Source organism: Ctenocephalides felis, unplaced genomic scaffold (assembly GCF_003426905.1).
Source record: "Ctenocephalides felis isolate EL2017-DRISC unplaced genomic scaffold, ASM342690v1 CF-g0.4_SCAFFOLD_01170, whole genome shotgun sequence".
Taxonomy (NCBI): Eukaryota; Metazoa; Arthropoda; class Insecta; order Siphonaptera; family Pulicidae; genus Ctenocephalides; species Ctenocephalides felis.
In genome coordinates, this window is record NW_020537324.1 from 18788377 (window position 1) to 18814430 (window position 26054).

The 26054-nt window shown below is 26.7% G+C and overlaps 1 protein-coding gene across 2 annotated transcripts in view; it reads left to right on the forward strand.

Moving 5' to 3' along the window:
- The window catches only part of LOC113368335, a 148901-nt gene that overhangs the window by 14194 nt on the left and 108653 nt on the right, over nucleotides 1–26054 (forward strand). For both annotated transcript variants that reach the window (XM_026609883.1, XM_026609884.1), the window contains exons 3-5: nucleotides 1654–1717; nucleotides 1798–1840; nucleotides 8371–8437. In XM_026609883.1, the coding sequence (XP_026465668.1) occupies nucleotides 1654–1717; nucleotides 1798–1840; nucleotides 8371–8437 (174 nt within the window). The remainder of the gene's footprint in view (nucleotides 1–1653; nucleotides 1718–1797; nucleotides 1841–8370; nucleotides 8438–26054) is intronic.

Genomic DNA, 26054 nt, shown 5'->3' on the forward strand with positions numbered 1-26054 from the left:
AAGAAAATACCTCATTTGACTTAACAATTCAGTTTTATTTATCCCGAGTTAAAAAGGCTTACTGCTGCGTAACCTTTCAGAATTTATATTTAATAATTCTCATATATTCCCAAAATTATTAAATGCCTTTTTTATCAAGACGTAATGATAATTTAATGAAAAGAATTTGAGAAAAATAAGAAAAGAAATTCAGCTCATTGGTAATAGTTCTCCGCAAAGATTACTTTCTGGGTGTTTTTTTGCTGAAGTACCTCATTTATTTCTGTCTTTAGTTATAATATCAGAAATAGGCTTATTTTTTTTCAATTCTTAGGTATTTTTTTACTAATGCACCTTGTTCATTTCTGTCTTTAGTTATGATACTTATTAGGAATAGGCTTAACCTTTTCTAATTCCTTGTTTTTTTTGCTGATGTATATTTTTCATTTCCATCTTTAGTTATGATACTTTTTAGATAGGCTTCATTTTTCTTAATTCGTGAATGGTTTTTTGCTGATGTACTTAGTTCATTTCTGTCTTCAGTTATGATACCTATTAGAAATAAGCTTCCTGATTTTCTCCAATTATTCATAGAACTATCTTTTGTGACAATCTCATCATATTGGACTACATTAATATGCTAATTTTCTTTATAAATAATATAGACAATTTTTTTCTGAAAAATTAATAATATAATATAATAATAATAATATCTAAGTAATAATAAAATGTATTAATTTAATCGGATTTTTAACGATATAATTGAAACCCAAAAACGTATCCATCATTTTTCAATACAAACTATAATACACTTTTATCATATAGTTCTACATTGAAGCAACAATATCCAACACAATACAACCCATTGTAGACGCAAAATATTCACCTTTTTTGAAATCATAAGTGAATTTCATAGGCGTCGAGACTTCCATTATGTTTTCGTTGAATTTTCAAATTGATTAATGTTGTATGTCTTTTTCGTTCAGACTTTTCTCGTCACGATTATGTATGCATAACATTTATTTACAGAATCGATTATCGAGAAGGGTTGATATCTCGCAAAAGGAATTGAATATTTTATGTGGTGGAATTTCTCAAAGGAATTTGCAATAAAACACAAAAATGGGGTTGCTTACTGATGCGAACCCTTGATGATATGACTGATTATATTATTTTTATACAAATTGCGACTTGTTTGTGAATTGACCCATTTGAATAAAAATACTGCAAATTAAAATAAAGATAATATAATTTTATTGACATATTATTTAAAACCTATAGATTGCCGTATTGATAATATTTCCATATAAATGTAATAAATTTTAAAACATTTAATCACAGTCACGCAGTGTGATCTTATTTACATAATATTCTATAAAATTATTTTAGAAATTCTATAAATTATTGTATATTCTCTATCTATATTAATGTTAATAATTCATGTTTAGTATTGCAAGTTTTCTTTCATAAAGTACTTTATAAAATTAAGACATTATATCTGCGCTTAAACAAATGTTTCTGAATAGGGAACATAATGCAAACTCTTTATGTGGATGACAATAATTTAGAGGTTGTCAAATATAATATTTGTTCTAAATATTAATTTAACTTTAATTAAAATATTAATTTATTAAAACTATTATTATTATTATTAAAATACAATTTTCTTTTCAGAATGTACTACCTCATGATCGCAATCAGATCAGATATGGGGCCATAAACCAAAGATTAAAATCAAGTAAGTTGTACAAATTTTTATACGATTTTCTTAATACAATTCCAAAATTTCTAGTTAACTGTTTTTTAATTTATTTACAGATTTTCCCGTAAAATATGCCAACAACTGTGAAGAAAACGTAACGTAAGTTATTATATTATTATATTAAAAAGTAAAATGTATGCAGTTCAGTAGTCTTTTGTACTGTATTTACATATTTATCAGTTTTTCTATATTTTTTGCTTCTCTGGAAAATCATTTAATATTTTCTATTCAAAAGTTTTCATATTACGTGCAAGAGCTTCGTCCGTTGTGTAAAACGTGGTGTTTTCTATTTGAATATCAATGGAAAATAATTTTAATTCTGCATAAGAAGAGATATTACATATCGTATACAGTTTTTTATTTTTTGTTATTTGATGAAAACATTTTTTCTGTTATTACAATTAATATAAAGTTTTTAAAACACCTGCTATAAAAAATACGAAAATGTATTAAGAATATTTTTGCCCGATTCTGTGACAAGAATTCAAACATATATAGTATAGTTTTAGTATTTTAATTATGTTTGTCCCAAGCGAGTTGCATGTTATCAGATTTCATTGGAGTTGAAGCATTTAATTAGAAAATTAAACGTAATGACGTTCTGGATTAAATCTAATCATGTAGAAGCACTTCATTATTTATTTTAATTTCATAATTATCTTGCGTTTTATATCGTTCTTTATTATAAGAACATAAACGTTTTTATAATATAATCAAATATAATTGATAAAAATAAATTTAAAAATTATTATATCCTTATTTTTTCCAACAGTAAAGATATCGTCTGATTGTTGAATTTCAAATTTCACTAATTGATTTACACTTTTATTCTATTAGATTTTGAAGTTATTCCTAATGCAGATTTAAAGATTAATGAAAATATCAAATATTTGAAATTACTTTTTATTTTATAATAATGAATACACCAAAATATGTCCTGGTACTAATTTTAAAGAACGTTCCAAGAAAAAATATTTGTTATATAACCATGTTAATTATTACTGATTTAGCAGGTGCTTTCGTATTATCTCGGGATAGGACCACTGAACTAAGTTTTTTTACGATGTTTTTTGTTTTTGCAACATTTGCCATTAGTCAACTTTTTCCAAAAACTAATCATAAAATTTCTGTAACTTTAGTAAAAATTTGTTATTTTCATACATTGTTCTATATGCAAGTCAGGGTTTCCTAAAAAATAATAATAAAGATTAAATAATAGTCTTATTGTTAGTAAATATTTTATATAGATTTATATTTATTTTTAGTTTTTTTAGTAAACATAAATCAACTTTTTTTTTAAGAAAATGGTTGTAGAAATTTTGTACTGTAAGGATTAATTTATTTGCATTGATTTATGTTTTCCAGAAGTTGTCATTAGTCAATATTTCCAAAAACTAAAAATAAAATTTTTGAAACTATTGTAAAGACGTTTTCTCGATTTTTTCATTAGTAGATGTATAGACAAAAAATGCAATATTTCAAAGAGCTTTTATTAAATTTTGAATATAAGTACCAAAGTTTACAAATATTTTTGTTCTAACTTCTATTACATTTTACATCGTCATCTCTATTATATGTAATATAATATATAATCATTTACTTTCACCAATAAATATCTTTTTAACTAATAATTTACAATCATACAATGTAAAAATGGTTTACCTACGATAAGAACAAACCATGCAATTAGTCCAAAAGTTATAATTGAGGCAGTCTCAGACATGCCAATCTAGTAATTATTTGACTTCATCATCACATGAACCCAATAGTGTTCTGCGGATTCAAAGTTATAGTTTGATTGGGTCTTAACTATCAGAGAAATAATTTTCAGTCCACGATATTGAACTAATAGATTTGTCGTTTAATTGACTCTATTGCTTATTATCGACGGTATAATCTCGACAGTTTCGAAAACTTTGTCAACCTAGTTAATAATTGTTTGTCTTGCGGCCGAATTGGGCGCTAATTGGAAAAGTTGGATGATTTTTGCCTTTTCGGGGTAAGAGACTTATGTATGTATTCAATATAGTAATGATATTGCCACTATTCAAGAATTTATTATAAATGAGAATTATAGTTTGATTGCGTTAGATCCATTAATGGTTTTGAATGTACATTTCTTTACAAGAGAGTTCGAATTACCTAAAATTAAGAACTATTGGTAATTTTTAGGTAACCTTGCCTTTTTTGACTATAATAATCTATAAATTTCATTTAAAGCCTACATTCTGATGTAGTGTATGTTACTTCTATAATAATAATATTATTATCAGAATCAGCAACTGAAAATGTTTTTATAAAGTTCAATTTGAAGCACTACTCAATCTCATTTTTCTAAATTAAAAAGCATTTTCCCAATATTAAACATTGGTATATTTAAATTCAACAATCATCAAGCAACTGGTAGAAAATATTTTTTTAATTAAATTATCTTATTCTATACACAATTTTTCACGAATATATATATATATATATATATATATATATATATACAGGGTGTCTCAGAACTCAACGTCAAGCCGAAACGGGGTGATCATATAGGCCGTAACTCTTGTGAAAAAAATGAGAAAAAAATTATCTCACGTCGTTTGTAAATTATAAGCTTAGAGCTTATAAACTTAGAGCTTTGGTGAAATTGTGACTATTTTTCGGTTATTGTCGTTAATTTCTATTAGTTTTTTTCATTCAAATCTTGGAATAATACCCATGGATAACATTTTCAGGACCACAGCCAAAACTAGTTTCACAAATTCCCCAAATTTTGAATATCAACTTTTAAAATCAGTTCACTTTGATAAAGCTCGCTTTTCAAAAAAATGTTATAAATTATGTAGGAAAGTTTGCGCATTTAATCAGGATTGTAAAATGGAAAATACTTGATAAAATGATTAAATTCATTGAATTGAAAAATAAAAACCAAAAGAATGCCAATGCAATTGTGTCAAGTGCATTTTACACACAATTCGTTCATAATATTTTCCTAGACAGTTTCGGTCAATACTAACACTACGTTTTGGTTTGTCGTTGGGATCTGGGATACCTTGTACATATATATATATATATATATATATATATTGTGTGTTTGTAAACATATGCATATTTTAATTTACGATTATAAAATTTCTACATGTTTAAATATTGAATCTTTTTTAATCATTTTATATAAAAAAGAAAATATTTCTGCCATAAATCGCAAACAAATATTTGAATATTACATAAGTATCTAAATAAAATGTATTAACATATATATATATATATAATTTTAAATGCATTTTATGGGAAACTATTCGCTTTTCCGCGAATTAAGGTACCGATAAATATAAGCAAATGCTATAATAACTGTTCTTACAGAATAATATACGACTTCAATAAGTACAATCGCTTCATTCGTAAATATTGATCACATTTTTATTACCTCGTACGTTAGCAGGGAAATACTTAATTGATTTTTTATGTGCTAATACTTTCATTTCATGGGCGAGTTATCCTGAAAACTCTTTCCTCCTCTTGCATAAAAATTGAACCGTTGCCAAATGGTTCGTTGACCTAAATATATCATTTAATTTTTGTGACATTCGAATTTGAAAGCATATGGATATGACGACTGAAATGCATTTCTGGGCCGATGTGCATGCGTCACATAATTTAGTACTCATGCGTGAGTGAATAATTGCTCGCTGTTAGTTGAAATGATGTCCTTTGATATTTTCCTCATTCATTACATGAAATACAAATTCCGCTGCTGAGCTATTTCAATTCATGATCGAAATTCATTCACATAAATTTTATTAACGCTATGTTGGAGCGGTAAGTAGATTACTGATATATTACGCTCTGGTGTCAAAATATGCTCGTAAATTACGAAGTCGTTGATGCAGTTCACACAATTGCATTCTGGAATGATTTTCAAATATTTTACGTGGTTTGTTGATATAATGATATTGCTTGTAACCCTTTCCTTTTGTTTTAGTTTTCCTTTCTATTTATTTTTTTAGCAAAAATTGAATAGATAAATTATGGCTTCGTTTGGAATTTTGCACACACCGTCCGAGCAAAATATGATTAATATGATTTATTATATCTGCCCAATTTTATTTAGAGTCCGTCTGCTCTTCTACTTGGGCTGTTTTTTATATAAACTAAAAACATTAACATTCTGACATTTAGAGTATGAATAATATTATCCTGGCGTTTTAAAAACCAAATAATTTGCAAACTGATCGATGCATCTCACACGATTATTCTCAGACTTTTGTATTTATAATATTGCTTGTGAGTTCTTGTTGATTTATGTATTTTCCATTATTTGGATACATATTTTTTCTCGCATAATTACATTTTTATAAATGAACAGCAATCAAAACTATTCTCTAAGCTGTTGTAATGTCAACCAGTTTCTCTAAAAGACAATCCAGTTTCTGACCATTCTATTTCTGATGAGATTAAATTTTTCTAATAATATTGTTATTGGAGCAATGCCTCAGAGGAATATTATTATTTGATATAAAATTTGGGATCCATAATTTCAAATGAAAATCTGATGTCGCTGATGCTTGATGTAAGGCTGGCCTATCCACTTTTATAATTAGCTCCTATTTTGATCTTAGTTTCAAGTTGGAATGTCTATTTGCTTGTGCACTATTCAAGAAAAATGCTTGTTATATCAGATTTAAAAAAACGATTATGTTAACTTAAATATGAAAAGCATTTTCTTAGTTTTTAAAATTTCTATAAATAATATATATACCAGAAAGTTTGAACAATTTATATTCGATTTATATAGAGCACTAATACTAATAATAGAGAATCTCACTGTAAATTTCTCCTGCCTTCATATAGAATTTGGGTAACATAAATTAGAAATCAATTTTTATTACAACATTTTAAACACGAATGGAATGAATCATGATATGCTATTACTTGAAATTTATGTTATCATGATGAGTGTTATTTATGATCAGTTTGTAATGCGTCTCGATTAAATTTTTATCATATAGTTTTAATCTTTCATAATACTTTCATACGTCGGCTGTAACAAGGCCTTTATATTAATGTTTTATTATTATGTGATTCTCGTTAACGTTATTCAAAACGCGATCTAAAATTCAATCCAATTATGTAGCTTGTAATATTTCGACGTTACAGGTGTATGTAATGAATGTACACATGGAAAATTGAGTTGATTGAGAGTTTTCTTTACACTATTAACCAAATATGTAATTAATGTCAACTATATAAATGACATCGAGTGGTTCAATTTAACAACGTTTATGTTGTGGGACATATTATTTGGTATGATTGAGCGTGTTTTCCAATATTTTAAGTAACCGATGACCATTAAAAAAAATTGTGTTAAAATGCCCGCAAATTTGTGCGAAATTGATTTTTAAATGAACAATTGAAGCACTTGGAGCACTTGTTTTGTTTTTGGTTTTTCGGTGCATCTTCAACCATGAAAATTTTGATTTTATAAAATATTTTCAAGAACAGTTTGATGTGATTAAAATGGTTGGCTAGATCTTTGATTATTATACAATTCAGTACCTCTTCCAATGCCAATCAATATATACTAAAATAACAGCCTGTATAAAAATATATACGTATAGTATATATAATATGATGTTCCAAAATTTATATATTTAATCGTTGCAGCTACGTGCATTTACTGCATTTAATTATTTACCATCATATTGATCACTTTGACCCATAGAATATATTATATTATATTTCATAAATAATTTAATTACCCTCATATTAAACGCCATTGTTTTACTTGCTACTGCTCTATAAATTATGGACCAGATTTATGGTAATTCTAGTAATGTTTCTATAAATTATTACTATTTAATATTTATCTAAACTCATGGATGTTTCAACACCTCTGTAATATGTGCATAATATACAATCCCATATGATATATACTACGCCTGGAATTAAAATTAAACGAAGAACGGACAAAAGATTAATAATGCCTTTGAAGTGTAATCTGAGATTAACTTCTTGCACATATAAATGTGAAGATTAAATTTTCTTTCCATTCTTCAAATAAAAATGTAAGCAAGCTTTTTATATATTGGCAGAATATTTAATTTAAAATTTTCCACATGAACTAACTTTCATGTATACATAATCAGAATATGTTGAAGAATTTTTAATATCATTTTGTTAGCTTCGAAATTCTTTGTATTTTGTAATTAATTGTAATTTGTAAATTTTATGAACTTTGCCATAGTGCGTTATAAAAGAAAGATGGCATTATAATTATGTTGTCTTAAATCTGATCTTAATTTGCCTAATCTTAATACTTTCAATATGCCTTACAGTATAATTTATATATATTTTCAATATAATATATATATACACCTAGTACACTATTTGTTATTTATACATTAATATATAGTGTAAAGTATTATATAAATAATATAAATTTATAATAAGGTAATTCATTATTTGTTATTTTTTATTTATAAATTTAATTAATTCTAGAATAAATAGAAAGATAATTATTGAACGTATTTTATGTTGAGTTTTGAATTTTTTGAATTTTTTCTAAGGCATATTATCGTATAAAATTCTTAAAATAGATTTAAACGATCACCTGATATCATTAAACTTGTATTTATTTTCAGACAGGAGACTAAACAAATTGAAAACGATGTTTTGGAACAAGACGAGAACTCCAATGGTGTTGATCAAGTAAGTGGTATTTGTTAACTTATTATTAATATGTACATGTATATTTATACATACATATATATATATATATATATATATATATATTTATATATATATGAAAATTCATTTTTATTAAATGGCGTCGAAGATTCTCTACAATTATTGTTCATCGAAATCTTTTAAAAGTTTTTGAGAATTTACTAGATAAATTCCAAGGTCTAAAATGAGAAATTTATACTTAAAATATATCACTAATAATAACACTATCACACCATTTGTATTCATTTAAAATTAGACGCAATGTATTATACATTTAAAAAAATATGTTTTAATACAAATCGCAATATATTACGTTGATTTTAATCCTTTCCACTCAGATGTCGCAATAAAATACGCGTTATTTTTGCAATGCGCGAGTGAAAAGGGTTAAACGGTCTTTAAAATTTAATGGCATGATTATATTATAATAGTGTGCTATTTCGACATACGTACACCTATTTATTATTAAATTAGCTACATTAGCAGCCTAAATCCACGCGCATGGCATACACCTCCATGATTAATTTTGTCCCTAAGCAATTTGCACCTGGCCTACACACAGGAGGACATTAGTGGAAATTTCCGGTTGTCTGTTATTGTCTTTTATGATTTATTCGATAAGAAATTGCTTCTTAGGTAACTATGTCACATTACGTACAAAACGGGTGTCGTTCTGATTTATTACAACTGTGCGTCGCAATTAGACATTGTAGAGATCACGCGTCTTTATAACTTGGTGAATAGATAGGGATGAGAAAAATGAAAAAATAATCGAAATTATTATTAAATCATTAGCTTAACTATTTATTATTGCTAAGTTAATGCAGGCTAGGTATTTTGCAATCAAAGGCATAACTATAGATATAACTAGAGATAAATCTCTTCTAATTCTATAACTCTATATACGTATCCTTATACTCTATAATATGGAATCTATATAGTTATGAATCATAACTATATGGATTCCATATTATACAATATAAGGATACTACAGAAGGATATAAAATACATATAAAAATAAGAAAAATTAAAAACTATAGAGTATATAAACACATGTAACAGATCATAACTTATGATGTGTTAATGTGTTTATATACTGTATAATTTTTAATTTTTCTTTAAATTCAATTATCTATTTTAATTAGTATTTTTATTTAAATTTGTATTTAATTAATTATTTTGTGAAAATATTCATAAAATTCAATTTAGTGAGTATAAACTTGCTAATGCAGAATTACAAAAAAAAAAATCTGTAGTTCAACACTCATTAACCGATTAAATAAATAAAATAGAACTTATTAACTTGGCAAATTTAATATTTGTACAGATTTTACGAAGAAAAGGAGCTTCTACTTCTACATGTATAACATATGTTTTAGCTTTCATATTGATTTCCATACTTGAGACTTCAGAATATCATTGAGGTCGTATATTAAAAAATATTGTACAATAAATATAAGCAATTCGGTAAAGGTTTTTTGTTCTATAAAAGTAAAAAGTATTATTTGTGATTGAGGGTTTATGTAGATTTTTTATACAAACATTATAATTATGTTTCTAAACAAATCTGCTTAGAGGTTTTAAAAATAAATACAATGTACATACTATTTCAACATACAGTTATGGGTAAATTTATAGTTTACGTTAAGACATTGGTTATGTAATTCGGGAAATAAATAAATAAAAAATGAGGGAAATGTTAATTAACTTTTCAAAGGAGGAGAGTGGACCTTGTGGATCTACTAATTTTATTTGTGAATAATTTTAAAGTTATGCCATTAATAAGTCTGGATTTCTTTTGCATTGTAATATAGTATTTGAATTTAGAATGACATTGAGATAAACCTATTTTGAAGAATATGATATGATTCAAGACATGGAATGTTTAGGATATCAAACATGTAGAGCTACAATTTGACAAATACTTATACTACAATTTTTATGGACTTTGTGGGCTTTCTATTTTTTTCGTTTGTAATTCAAATATCGTTTATAATAATTATATAAAGCTTATCAATTGTTTAAAATTATGCGGTCGTCATTCGTTCCTCATGCATTCTAACAAAATATTTAAATTTTAAATAACATCAAGATGTTCTTATTGAATGATGTGGTAGAATTCAAGTTGTTGATTATTTTGGATATGATAGAGATTTGGAGCTATAATTTGACATGTTAATTATGATTGCGATCATGAAGTATAAGTATATTTATTCTATTACTAGTTTTGATTCGATATCCCAACTTTGGTTGAACAAAATCTAATGTTGTAATTTAAAAAAAAAACCCTAACTTCGATTTTTATCTCCCATCTGTCATCCCTAGGCGTGTGGTGCGGGCACGCTTTGACTCTGAAAACCTTTTAAGCGTCGGGATTAATATTCATTAATTCGTCTAATTAATGGTTGAAAACGCCCAGGAGACACGCAATGCGTGCCTTTAGCGATATTTGTATTTTGTACAACCGATATTTCAATTTAACAGTTACAGAGCTTTCAGTATCAGTAACCGCAATCGGCCGCTGGCTGGAAGCAAAACACGCGGGGTGGTTATTCTAAAAATTTAGTTGCGTCTATTCGTGCTTATTTGAAATGTAATTGATGTACTTTAATTCTAATTATCCTGTCATGTTTGGTAGAATGCGATAGAGGTAAGCACAATACAATAAAAATACCGCAGATTGAACAAGTTAATTCAAACATAAATTTACAACCGGTTAGCATGATGGAATCTTTAATAAATCCGATGATTTACGACAGCTGATTATTAAAATGTTATCGTAATAAATTGTAAAGCTATGAAAACAGTAAATTTTATTAAAATATAAAACTTGGAACTCTATAAATGATATTGCTTAATTAAATCAAAACAGTCTATACATAGTATACTTATCCTTGTAAAAATAGAGTATTAGAGACAATTATTCATTTATAGCTGCAAATAAGTTGTCCCTATTTTTTAATGCTTTCATAATAAATATTATATGCTTACGAGGCTAGTGTATCTAACTTTTATTTGAAATTTCTAGATTTATTTGTTAAAATTTAGACTATTCTTAAGTCAGTTAACTATGATTATCTTATAATCTATAAGTTTTTGATTTTGTATTATATATATATATATATATATATATATATATATATATATATTCTAAAAAATAAAACTATTTCGAGGAATTTTTTTCATCAAAGCAACCATTAATAGCTAAGCAAATCCTTATACTTGTTATTCAAGTTCTTTTTTATTGGGTTATTATTTAGGTTTGCCAATTAGTTGTCTGATAAGGTACATGATCAGACATTGTAGGCAATTTCTTTGCGATACTTGATAGGCGGATTTTATTTCATATTTCATACAAATAGCAATATTAAAGTTTAATTGAAACTTTGTATCAATTTACAAGTGTAAATTAGTTTGTGTACAATAAACTAAATACAGATTTTGGGAATATTGCCAGACATTTACATATATATATAGCCAAGTTTTGCGGAAACTCTTTTCTTTTTAGTAACATTTATGAAGATTAATGTTATCTCTCCATCAAATGGAAGCATATAGCAAATGGTTACAAGATATAGAAAATCTTGCGCATATTTGAATCTGGGATATATCAGTGTGTTGGATAGTTTGATAATGAAGAGAAAATTCAAATATTGCAATTTTATATATTTGTCAATAAGTTTATATAAAATTGAAGTTCCTCCTAAATAGTAACATTTTTACATGAATATTATTTGTAAATATAAAGTACCAGATTTGTTCCATGAACAACTAGATATTGTATCCACTCCATGCGGAACATTTTGATGATAACATTATTCTATCAAAATTGAAGATTTTTTTTCATTTATTTCTCATAACCGATCTGAACATTTGGTACAATGAGGTTATTTGCTGTTGGGTACATGGCGTTTAGGAATTTCCTTATTGAGGAATTTCCTTACATAAATATATTGCTTGTCTGTTAAATCATTAGATCTTGCGGTCACTTTCTTTTCAGTCTTCTGATGAAAACTTGTTTTAGCAAATTTTTTATTGGGGTGTTTAGATGACATTTGTTTTTTCGGTAACATTTCATGTTTTTCTCCTTGCTAACCTTCTGTACATATTTGATGTTTAGATCTTGGTGTCGTTGGAGACATACCAGGGCGCGTACACTATGGCTCCACTATATTGATCTGTGGTTTTAACAGATTTTATAGTTTATGACTTCAAAAGTCATAGTCAGTGTAATGATAAATTCATAAACAAAACCACTCAGTTCACCATATGTGTAAAACAAATTATTTTTCTATCTGACATGCGTGTCTATCGTTATCACCTTTGTAACGATACCCAGATATGGATAGATTGTGGTCTGCGATTTGTTTCGAAAACCGACTATGGTCTACTTGGTAACAGTTTTGCAAAATATAATTGCACTTCTTGTTTTCTGTTACAATATCCAATTTAAAATAGCTAACGCGAAAACAGTATTATAGAGCAATGAGAAATGCTATATGAAATTTGAAGATAAATTCCGCTTTAAATATATTTTTTTTATTTATCATTTGCACCAATTAACCTTAATTTCTCAGACACAACATTTTTATGATTTGCAGTCGGATGATTTTATAACCATTATTAGTTCATCAGGTCATACCTTGCTTAATTATGAATTGATTTCAAAACCTTATGGTTGAAACTCATTTTTAGATTTATTTTTTTTATCTGTAAATGTGAATGGGTTTTTGCCTTTTCAATCACATTTTATATTACATTTTTATCTTTCAATATTATCACAATTTTAGAAATTGTGATTAATTTTTAATCTTGATTAATTTGGAATAATGCATAACATAATTGATTATAATTTTATAAATTGATGATATTGGTGTTTAGTGCATTTATCTAAATTTTTGAAGTTAAGCATATTATGTTTACCATCACGTTGTCGAATGATATATTTTTATTGTTAATTTAAATAATAAGTAATATTCTAGTTATCTTTTACAAAAACAAAATTTCTGATGTTTTTTTTACTACGTACATTATACTACAATTTATTTCATTTAATTTAGAAATTTTTGAACATTAATTTAAATTGGTTTACTACGTTCTATGTATATAAAATTGGATTTTCCATATTCGCAAATATTAAATTTCTCACTTAGTTGTACAACGTTGTACTCATAATTTTTTACAGAAATAATTTTTTGTACACTGCCCTTCATAATAAATTGAATGAATAAAAACTTTTGCACCAGCACTATAACAAAAGGAAAACTTTTTCACAATTAGGTTTTTTAATTTTTGCTTTTTAAATGGTAAAACTCACTTCTAATAAGCGTCCTTTGTGGCAGTATAACTTATATAATTTATTATTGATAAAAAATAAACTTCATAACCAGATATTAAGACTTAATTTAACTTAACTCTAATAAAATATTGCGTCCAATGCGTTGTATATTATACTTAATAATTAAGTATAATATACAACGCATTGGACGCAATATTTTATTAGAATTTATTTATTAGGAGATATTAATAAATATTAATAAAATTTTGTCAGATGTGGAATTCAGTAAATGTATTAAATTTTTAAAAATAAAAATACGAAATTCATAGTTATTATACATAGGTGTATGATGAACTCTATATGTTATTTGATCTATATCTTATATTTAGAAAATAAGTTTATAAAAATGCGACAATTTTAAATAAAATTTAGAGGGTGTTATTATAGCTATAAGCGCAAAGAATTAATTTTCGAATTTTAATTAAAACATTCATCAGCCAAAATAATGAATGTGAAAAGTAAGTACTTTTTGTGTAAAATTCAAGTAGTGTTTTTAATTTAGGTAGAAACAATTCTTTTAAGATAGAATTGTTGAGTTAAACTTGCTAAGATAATATGACTGTCGATGGATCCTGAAAATACAATCTTTATATTTTCTGATATAACTTTCAATAATATTTGCTGAAATGTAACTTATCAATGAGTATTTCAAGTACATATATACATTTGTTATTCTTTCATATCTTCTATAATTTTATTTATTTCTATCATCTACGTTGATCCTTGGTCTAACCTGTTCGACTGAAACCATTATTCGAGGTAATGGAATCGGAACGCATTTCACATTTCTGTTATGATTTATGTGTGATATATTATCACGCTCAAAATATGTTATATTTCGTGTAATTTATGCTTTATACACCTTGATTTCAGTATAATATATAATTTGAATTGTTTCTTCTATAATTTATTGTGTCATCTGCTGGTGAATACGATGAATCTTCCCATCCGTGTGGTTCGAATCTTCGTAGCTTGAGCTTCGTAGTTTCTCTACGAAATCGAACTACGGTCGAGTCAACATAAGATATAGGGTGCATATTTGCTCAATTAGTTAAGTAAATATAAGTTTGCTTTATGATATCGGAAAGTTTGAAATTATTGAGCTCAGAATCAGAATAATTATTTCCGAGATTGCAATTGAAAATATTCTCTATTTATTCTAGCATAAATGTAATTATACTTCTACTGTACATGTGCATAAAAGTTGTTCTCGAGTTCTACGATTAATACGTCAATGTTAATTTGTTTATAATTTAAAAAATTATATAATTTATTTAAAAACTTTGTTAAAATAATTGATAGTATTATGTAAATTTGCAAATCGAAAACATTTCAGCACTAATTATCCTGTGCATTGGCATAGATTTATTATACCAAAGCATTAAATTTTTTTGTTTGTATAAGAAATAAATGATCACATAACATTGCAATTTTTTCAATTATTTTTACAATAAGTAATCTTAGTTAAAATAAATTGATATTAATAATTAATAATGAAAATAGCATGTATGGAGTAAATTAAATTTTGTCTGCGTGTAAGATTACATTGAACTAGTACCGACTTTAATGTATTTTCCCAATAATTTTACCTGCATTTTTTCATTTTAATATTTTTCACTTTCCTGGTTTTTGATGATAAATATTATGCATTGTTTATTTTGTCTGATTAAAATATATATATTTTTTTAATATTAAAAATTGTAACCACTACTGCATTAGCCAATTTTAATTTTGAATGGGGTTTTCAATGTGCTGTAACTAGGAATTAATAATTTTATGCTAATTGTATTTTTGCTGTAGGTAAAATAATTTTAGATAATGCCGGCGACATTATATATGAGAGTATAAGAAAGTATTCATTATTTGCCATCATCATCTAGCATTCATTTTATTTTCTCCTGCTATATAAATTTAATCAAAGATTTTGCAGCATCATTTTATTTATCACTTATTTCTTTAATATATATTATTTCATTTTATTTTATATTATATTTTATTTTCCGTTTATGTTTTTCGTAATCATAGTTGAGAACAATTTTTATATTCATGCATTTGATTTCAAGACGCATTCATATTACCTATCATTTTCATTTCCCTATTCATAAATTATTGTCGTAATATAAAAAGTTTATTTTTAAGATAACAATTTAGTGGTAAAATTTCATAAAGCGAATAACTATTGTTTATTTGACGAGCCACTTTGAATATTTGGTATAATATACACACACGTATATATATATATATATATATATATATATATGTATATAATATTGTAGTTATCGAGTGTGATAAACGTTATATGTTCAATTTCATGCAGCAATAACATTTTTATTTGAAAATATTTTATTAGAAAATGAATATCTTGATTTCGAGAAGATATTGTGTTTATTATGAATTTAATAAAGAAATATTTAAAAACACTCGTAGGTTTTATAAGCTTTATACAAAATAATATTAAAATCAGAAAATTTATATGACAATGCTATAACGACATAAGGTAATAATATAAATATATACCCATATATATGTGGCAACTGTAATATTAACTTAAATAAGAACTCGTTTACTGCTAAGTTTTTCTTTATAATTGTGGTAAATCAACCACCATGTGGCCTACACATTTCTAAAACTGGGAGGTTGAATATAAAAGTATTTTTTGTCTTTTCATCTATTATTTTTCCATTATAACTTTTCCATATAATACCGGCGAAACTTCAGAAATCGAAATAAAATTCCAAGACTACTTTTGCGCACGATTGCTTCGATTTTATTCAAAGTATACATACGTATCTACCAGCACATGGTGCTAGCGCCAGCGATGTTTAAATTAAATTCTTTATCATTTTTTTAAATAGCATTTTTATACTTGCATTAAACCATGTGTTGTGTGAAAAAAATACCATAAAGTCAATATAATGTCTTATAAGATTTTATGGGTCATCTCAAAATACCAAAATGTGATACAAAAGATATTACCATTTTTCGAACATCCACCCGCTGAAGGGAATTAATAGCTCACGCGATGTTCTTATTCTGTGTCATCGGCAGTATTTTTATTTTATTGAGCCGTTTCATTGATGTTTTATTTATAGCTGTATATTAAGTCTTATGTTACTATTTAAAGGATATTTTGATGACATCAATATTTGCGAATAGCACGACATTTCGCGAGCGAAACTTTGTGTAGGGATCGCTTGATATTCCATTCGAATGTTAATTGAATATTGTTTTCTCGATATATATTTAGAATAATGTTTGAAGAAAATTTTAAAATGCAATTAGTTTCAATTGTAATTTTCTATAATTGAATTCGATGTACAAGTTACTTATCGTGCAACCTTTCCATTAAAATATAAATAATTGTATTTTTTAATATTTTTCTTATAATCTATATCATTAACTTTTTATTTTCAAGTTTGGGAAAATAATATTTATATTTTACCGGCAAAAAAATTGTTCCTATCTTTCAAGTTATTGTAGAACTTGGTGGAATTATTGGGATATGTGATTGCAGTACAACTTTATATTCATATTCTAATGACCAAAAATAGATCATCAAATAAATCGTGTAAGGTAGAATGATATGTTGTAATGGTAAATATTATAAATTTTTGAATATATATAAATAATGACTTTTAGAAAACTACACCAAAAGTATATTTTGTTATTCAAGATAACAACAATTATTTTAAGATAATAAATATGATAGCAATATTTTGCCATTTTCATAAAAATATACCTATTACAAAGCTTTTTTACTCGGATGAGAGTGTTCAAAAGATAATGTGACACTAATTTGAAAAGCTGATTCAGCATTACATCAGTGAATAAAATAACTGTCTTGAAGTTAGGCTCTCATTATAAATATTCAAGTGCTAAAGATTAAAATAAAATCCGTCATATTTATAGGAAGATTGATTTAGATTTATATTCCATCACTCATATTCAAATCACACTGTCAAATATTTCTATCGTAAAATATTGGAGCATATTTTCTATTTTAGAATATACTTGTTCCCATTGATCGCACATGCAAAGTGGAATATATTACTCTACATTGAAAGATAATAAATGCAGATTTGATGTAGTTCATGCATTCTTTTCAAGACTATTGCAAAGAATGAAAAATACAGTTATTATTATAAATTGCAAATATTAAAAAATGTACCAAAGACAGTTAATTAATTTTTAAGAAGCAATTTTTAGAAAAACTACATTTTTTCCAATTCGGTATAAATAGTGATTCAGATTTTTCTCGACATAAATCTCATTTAAAATATAGAACTTTGTCCTAATAATTAGCATTATCTCTGATATCTGCATTATAAGAAATTTCTGCAAGGAATTGATTGAAAACTTTTATTCCAAAAGATCTTACTTAAAGATAATAATTTAATTAAGATTTTATTATTAGATAAAGTATTTTCAAGTAGGAGATGTGGATTTGGAAAATAAAGGAACGATTTATATGATATTAATCAATCTCATTTTTAAAAATCAGAAGAGCGTTTTGAGATACGTAAATCATGATAGTCATATCAAAATCAGTAATTGAAATAATTAAAATTTTTTTAAAAAAACTGAATATGAGCCGATCTTTTTTATCGATTTCTCTATTTTTCTACCTCTTCATATAATTTTATTTAAAATTATTTGTATAGTTTTTCAAATTTTAAATTGTAGTTAAATTTTTCTGGATTAAGTTAATTATCTAAAAGTGATGTATTACATAATACGTGATTATCAATACAACTTAATTTAATTGTTTTGATTATTTAAGAAGTATATAAATATTTTAATTTATTGCATGCTGTTTTTTTATTATATTAGCAATTGAAAATATTAAGTGATTTATACAATTTCTTATTTCATAATTGTATAATACTTAATGGCAATTTGTTGATAGCATAAAACCCAGTCCAGTGTATTAAATGAGAAAGCGAATTTTAATCTTGGACCTTTAGCGAGTTTGTTCTGTGTTGTACCTAATAATTAGATTTAGGATTTGAACTTCAATTTAACAAATTGGCAATATTTTTTTATAAAAACAAAGGGTAATTAGATGATAAATGCAATAAACGGTTAGGATCTTGTGCTGATGGAAAATAGGTCAAGACGTAGTAGACGTCAGGGATAACAAAATTCTAATTACTTTTTGTTCTGTAATTGAATTACTGATGTAAGTAATGATGGAAAACTGTAAAATTAAATTCCGTAAATTATAATTTTAAACTTGATAACAAATCGTAAAGTCATCAATATAATACATTTGTAGATTGTAGTATCTATTTGCAAGTTGGAAAAAGGAATGACCAGTACATAAGGTGAATGAGATTTTACTCTATTTAACCGTTTTCGCTCAATGCGTTGTTTGCAATTGAGATATATATATATATATATATATATATATATATATATATTTGCATACTAGCTGACCCGGCAAACGTTGTTTTGTCCAGTATGAAAATAACTAATTGATTGTAAATTGGTATGTAAGTGAAAGTGCAGCTAACAAAAAACATATGAATCGTTTATCCACTGCAAAGCACGTCACATATAAATGTTCATTGATAATATTAATAGTCTTTGCAAGAACCAACCTAATCTGAAACTGATTCTATTTATATCAATTAGCACATTTACAGTTTCAAGATTTTGATATATAATTACCGCGCTTTTGATTAATTCATTAATTTTTGATTTACGAAGTAAAACCCGATAATACTTTTCTAAATTATGTTGTTATGTGGCATGCCCAGCAAATTGACTAATATTTATGCGTTAAATGCTCATTTATAGTATATTTTTTATAATTAATATATGTTTACACATACCTATAGTATGCAATTAATATAACTTACATTCATTGATATTTTATTTTGTGCTATATTTCTTAGCAGTAATAATATATATTTTAAATATTGTTTCTTTTCCTGTGTTAATTTGTTTAACGCCAGATTCAACTAATTTTATATATAATTTTCACTACTATTTATTAATTTATTTAGCAGATAATAATATATAATCTTCAAGTAGACTCACTTAGAAACGCGGTATAAACAGATGCAGTCAAATATTACAATATAATCATAGAACAAATGTTCTTTAGTACAGTTTCAGTGCTGCGTACGCCTCAGCAGAGAGTCTACTGTACCCAACGTTTGCCTTATTAGATAAGATCAAAGTGATTATACGATTCACGTGAAATTGCCAAAAACATAATATTTCGGCTATAAAATGAAACTTTTAATATATCCTATGTCCTAAATGGGATCTATATGCACACGGTGAGCAAAACAAATTTTAAATCGGTTCAGTATTTTAGGCGTCCATCGCGGACGTAAGGTGTGACGCTAAATTTATATATATTAAGATATATATATATATACATATATATATATATATATATATATATTTATATATAGTATATGTAGACAAGAGAACATTCCAAAAAAATGCTCAAATTAGTTTCATCCATCTCATCTCTTAACCGAAGTGAGTATTGTAATCCATGTCACAAAAACAATCCCTGGGATGACAATAGTGTAATAAGCCATGTGAGACACGGAACCGACGTACAAGCGGAGGTCTGCTGTGCTGTGTTATCTCGGCTGACTCCGCCGTCGTCCAATCAACCGGGAAGCTCTTTGAGCACATCCGAGGCTCTCCCTCGTTCGTGGACACTCTGTTCCGCTTTGCTGCACCCATTTCCATTATGTAATAACTTCGGGACTTCAAATTCAATAGCAATGTCACAAAGTTTCTTCGACATTTTACGTTTTTGTGACATTTGTCACGCACGTATTCATATACGACTATGCTGACTTTTAGCAATCGGAGGAGAACTTAATTACTTATCAGTTTTGATTTATGTCTTCTATATATGTTTCAAGTTTTGATATTCTCAAATCTGACTGTGATGATTTGTTAAATTTTGTACACACTAGTGAAAATTAGTTTTTATATATAAATAACAAATGATTTGCTAAATAATTTTCACTAGCTTTAAGAACAAAATTATCTTGAAGATATTTCATATGTATTGAAATACGTTCGATTATATCAGAGGTTACCAAACTTTTTTGTGTTGTGGGCTTCTTGACCTATGTCATACCCCTTATTTACTAGATTTCATTTTTTTAATAAATTTCTAACTGTACTATAGTTTGTTGTTAAATATTTAATGTAAAAATACATATTATTTATATACATTTATTAATTGAATTTAAAATAATAAAAAAAACAAAGTAAGAAAAACCAAGTTTATTTACCAATATTTACCAACGATCTTTTAAGCTTTAATTTTACATCTCTCAGTTAATAATATCCAGTCTGCTTTTTTTGTTAGATCATTATTTTACAACTATTAAATCTTTGGTATCTAGATTTACTATGGCAATGCATTTTCATTTCGTAGACCCCGAAATTTTTTATTGCTTACTCGGTCACTCTAAATATTTAGGGATCGATGAAAGTCGACCCTTAGGGGTCCATGTCTACTGCTTTGGGAATCACTGATTTATATAATGACTGTTAACTTATAACAAATTATATATTATAAGGTATCATATATATATATATATATATATATATATATATATATATAATTTATACCTATATTTAGTAAATTATTGTTCTGTGGTTTTAAGCTTTTCATTGCTCAGGCAAGCGTGCTTTATATAATTAATCGAATATTCATGTATGCTTGCATTATACCGAAATATCAATCATTCATTTTGAATATATTACATTAAAATTACATATGGTAATGAATTACTCATTTGGAATTATGATATGCTTATCAATATTTCGTGACTTTTCAACAAATTCAGGACGTTAATTAAATGTTGATAAACAAAATTTATATTTAGATAGTAATACTTATTTCAATCTATTTTTGTTGCATCTCTTTTAGAAAGGATTTTGATGGAAATAAATTTATACTTATAACATTAAAGTTGTTATATTTTTTTAGATTTTTGTAGACATTAACAAGTAATATAAAATTCCAATAAAAAATCATCAAAAACATAATTTAAACTATTTATTTAAAATCAAATTTATTACAAGTTGCAGTATTGTCATTAATAAATTTTATTGGTTCATTTTACAACAAGTCTACTTTGACTATTTTATTCACTCAAAAGTTAAGAAATTGAAAATTGTAATAGTGTAATCCAATAAATGTTGGATATATATTTAACACGATAATTGAATTAAAATAATTAAGCTGATGGGCTTTTTTCGATATATATACTTTGTCAAACCAATTTTGCTGTCGTCGGGGAAATTTCTTTTACTCGCCTCACTTATTACGTTTCTCCCTGTCAAATATTTTAATTAGATTTTTGATTTACGCTTGGGTTTTCTAAAAGTAATGAAAATTTTCCCTTAATCAAATTAGCAATCATAATTAGTAAGTAATATTTTTTGTTAATTGCGCTAATTTATGCTTACGGAAATAATGAAAATCGCTTCACATCATCAGTGGTGATAATATATACAATAATACAATAATTAAGGTAAATTATTAATATGACAACAGGCAAAGAATATTCAATATAATAATATAAAAATAATTATATAATATTATCATTTATTATATATTATAAACGATGACACCATCTATGGTGTCATAATGCAACATCTATTCTCCATCAATTATTTTTTAAATTTGGAATATATATATAATTCATATATTTTATATACATAAATATCATTTCATGTTGGAAAACATGTTACTAATTTTTCTGAAATAACTCTAAAAACTTACTATTTTCCCTAGATCGTGTAAAAAATCTAGAAACAAATATCTAAAACCTATTCTACGATATGTATTTTTATAGAAGAACATAAAAGTTTTGTATATCCACCTACATCTGAAACAAAAGTTACGTGTACGACTTCGCTAAACAAACAGCTCAAAGATTTCGGATATGTTCCCTGATCACTTCGCTTCGCGGAGAATTCCGTCAAGCGAACGAGTCACCCTTGCCCGCATACGTCGCCGCAACTCTTGCGACGCGACCTGCGTTCTTTCATCAGGCCCACGGGCCCACATAGTGCAGAGTAGAGCGATATGTTATGATCAAGGCGACGGTAATCTTACTGGCTCCAACTGAGAAACGTAGTAAAGTTTGAAATTGAGAATAAACTAGCTGTAAATGGAATTCTTTCTTAAGGCAATTAAGGCATCGTGCCTTAAGGGAAATTGCTGGAACTTCCCGTACCAAAAATTATTAGTTACCGTTTTCAGCACTTTTTGCCCCGTATCTTCGGAACGGCTAGACCTGCCTTTGCTAAAAACTAATAAGCACGTCTCCTTATCAATACGAATCGAATGTTTTTTGAATTATTCAAATCGGTAGATCCGTGTTCCCGAAATCGTCGACGAAAATTTGTATCCGCACATACATACACACACGTACATACATGCACATACGCACACACACACACACACGTACATCCATTTTTTCTAAGGTATGCCAAAATGTTCAGAAACCTCTGAAACGTAAAGATATATAAAAAATTTCATTTTTGATTTTTTTGCGATTACTATAACTTGCCCTACGGGAAGTTAAAAATCTTTTTATTATAGTAAATATTTTATTTATATTTTTTACTATTTAGTACTTAAAATATTCCTATTTCTAGAATCCCAAGTTAGAAATAACACTTTGGTTTTTAAAAACGCTGATATTTTACTCTATCAAATTATGATGTTATGAAACAAAAATTTATAATAGAAATAATATTGTTTTAGAACTGTTTGTTAGTGGCATTTTACATTAAAGCAAGTACCATGAATTTACTCAAAACTAATCAGCACGATAGATTTCGACTTTTTGCTGAAAGGGATGAAAATTTGTACATTTTTCTATTAATTCTAAAAAACGGCTCAACCGATGTCCAGTTTCATTGAATCACGTTCGAATTTTTGAAAAACATTTAATTAGTAATGATTGGGAGAAGTGACTATTAGTATTTGGCAAAGGCAGGTTCAGAGGTTTCGGAGATACATAGCTAAATGTGCAAAAAATGGCAGTTTTTAAAAGAACGAAGCGTCCGATTTGAATGATTCAAAGAACTTTCAGCTTGTTTTAACAAAATAATTGATTTTGGAAAAAAATTGTATCATTTTTTTTTTTTTTTTTAGTTTTTTTGTATATCGAAAATAATTCAGATTTTATTTTTAATTCTGTATTTTCAATTATTTAATCAAATAATTTTATCTTTGCAGTTCAGTTTATATAATTTTTATGAATATTAGACAGCGTTACAATATTTATAATAATCTATTTGAAAATTCACTATTCCTCGAACATTTCGTTACGGTACGGGAAGTTCCAGCAATTTGCCTTAAGGCACGATGCCACCCACCCCACTAGTTTTAATTTTAATTAGTAGAACTAAAAAATAATAGTTTATCTTGATTGAATAACAATGAAAATAATGATTCGTTATTCATGCATCATTTTCACATATAACAATGAAAATATTTTTATGGTTGTGAAAGGAACGTTTTCGAATAAATAAAAATAATACATTTTTAAATAAAAAAAATATTAAATAAAAGCAAATAAAAAAATATTAGATATTTGTTGATACATACTTGTTAATATCAATTTTAGTTTTAAACACAATTAAGCTAAACTTATATTTCTGTTCCGAGAAATTTTAATGGATTAATTTTAAACATTCTAATTGTTTTTTGTTTAATAAAATATGGTTTAAAAAACTGAGAACGTCTATCGAATTGCTACTTAGACGTGTTCTTTGTTTACTCGCAATATTTCCTGAAATAGAAAATACTCTAATAATACTTGCGACCGAATTATGCTTAATTGTTTTTAAAACTTGATACAATAATTTGTGACTTCTAGGGTTTAAAACTTTTTTTTAAAGTTTGAGTAGAGGAAGCTCGTTCTTCAAGAAGAAGCCACACTAATTTAAATTAATATATACACTGGTTAAAAAACCTAAATTATTATATATAAAACCTTTCTGGAAACCATTGCAGATTGATAAGATATCAAATGCTAATGAACCGATATGATTTCAAGAATCAAAACGCCTTCATCTATCTTTTATATTTGGCTATATTTGTCATTTTCCATTTACACAGTTAAAACCGACTTTTTTCACTAAAAAATCGGTTTTTAAAATTGGTTTTTAAAAACCGACAAACCCTAGTATTAATTTACTATATTTTTGGAACCAATGTGCTCTATCGTCAGAAAAAGTTTCATAAAAATATTTTGTGCAAAATCATCGTTTTCTTTTGCATTTATTTGCACCATATGTCTCGCAGAGCATTGTAATCTACTATGAGTAGTTATAACACCTAACTACTATAGCTGTAAATTTTTTAATTTATATATTCGCAGTTTTGAGTTTAAGATATAGTGTTATAAATAATATTATTTTTGATCAAAATAACAAATAAGTTTCCTTTTCTACAATGCTAGCAATATTGAAAATTACATGTTCATGATTTGTTAGAAAAGTTTCTCTTCTGGAGTATTATTATATCAACAATGAAAATAATTTCATGAAACAGAATTTTACAATTACATCTGTAAATATCTAATATTTGATAAAAATGCAACAGCTTTGAGCAAACAATTGTATATATTATATAAATAAGTAATCCAAGAAAGTGATGAATATGGAGAAAATCCAAAATGTGCTTAAACATCTCCGACTCCCCGACTGCTACGCGTAGGCAAGAATGCCTGCGAGAGCGATGGTTTCGTCGCCGGATGACGTGCCGTGAATGAAATTTGAATCATGCGGTGCTGCTGTCACGATTCACTACCGACGTAGCCAAAATCTTTTTTCACACCTGAGCTAAAGCCCGGCGGCGACCAGGCAGCGACCCGACAGATATTTCGTGGCACTTAGGATCGATGTGCTACAATATCTCCACAGTGGAGTACTTTCATAGCCCCCCAACCCACGCTCCTTGCGACTATGTCATGTGTGCCGAGTTACGTGTTTCCTTCTTTTTCGAATAAAACTTTCTTTGTGTTGCGAACGCTTTGGGATTATCGATTTGAGGAGTTTTAATCCAAAACTTTGGACGAAATAAACTTTTGATGTTTTGTGACATGAACTCGTTTCAAAAGTTTTTATAAAAATATTTACTTGATGCAAAAATCTTGGCGATGCATAATAAAAAAATATTTAATATTATATGATTGAAATTACAAATTTTGATTAAATTTGTAACATTACTATTGTTCAAATTTTACTAGTCTA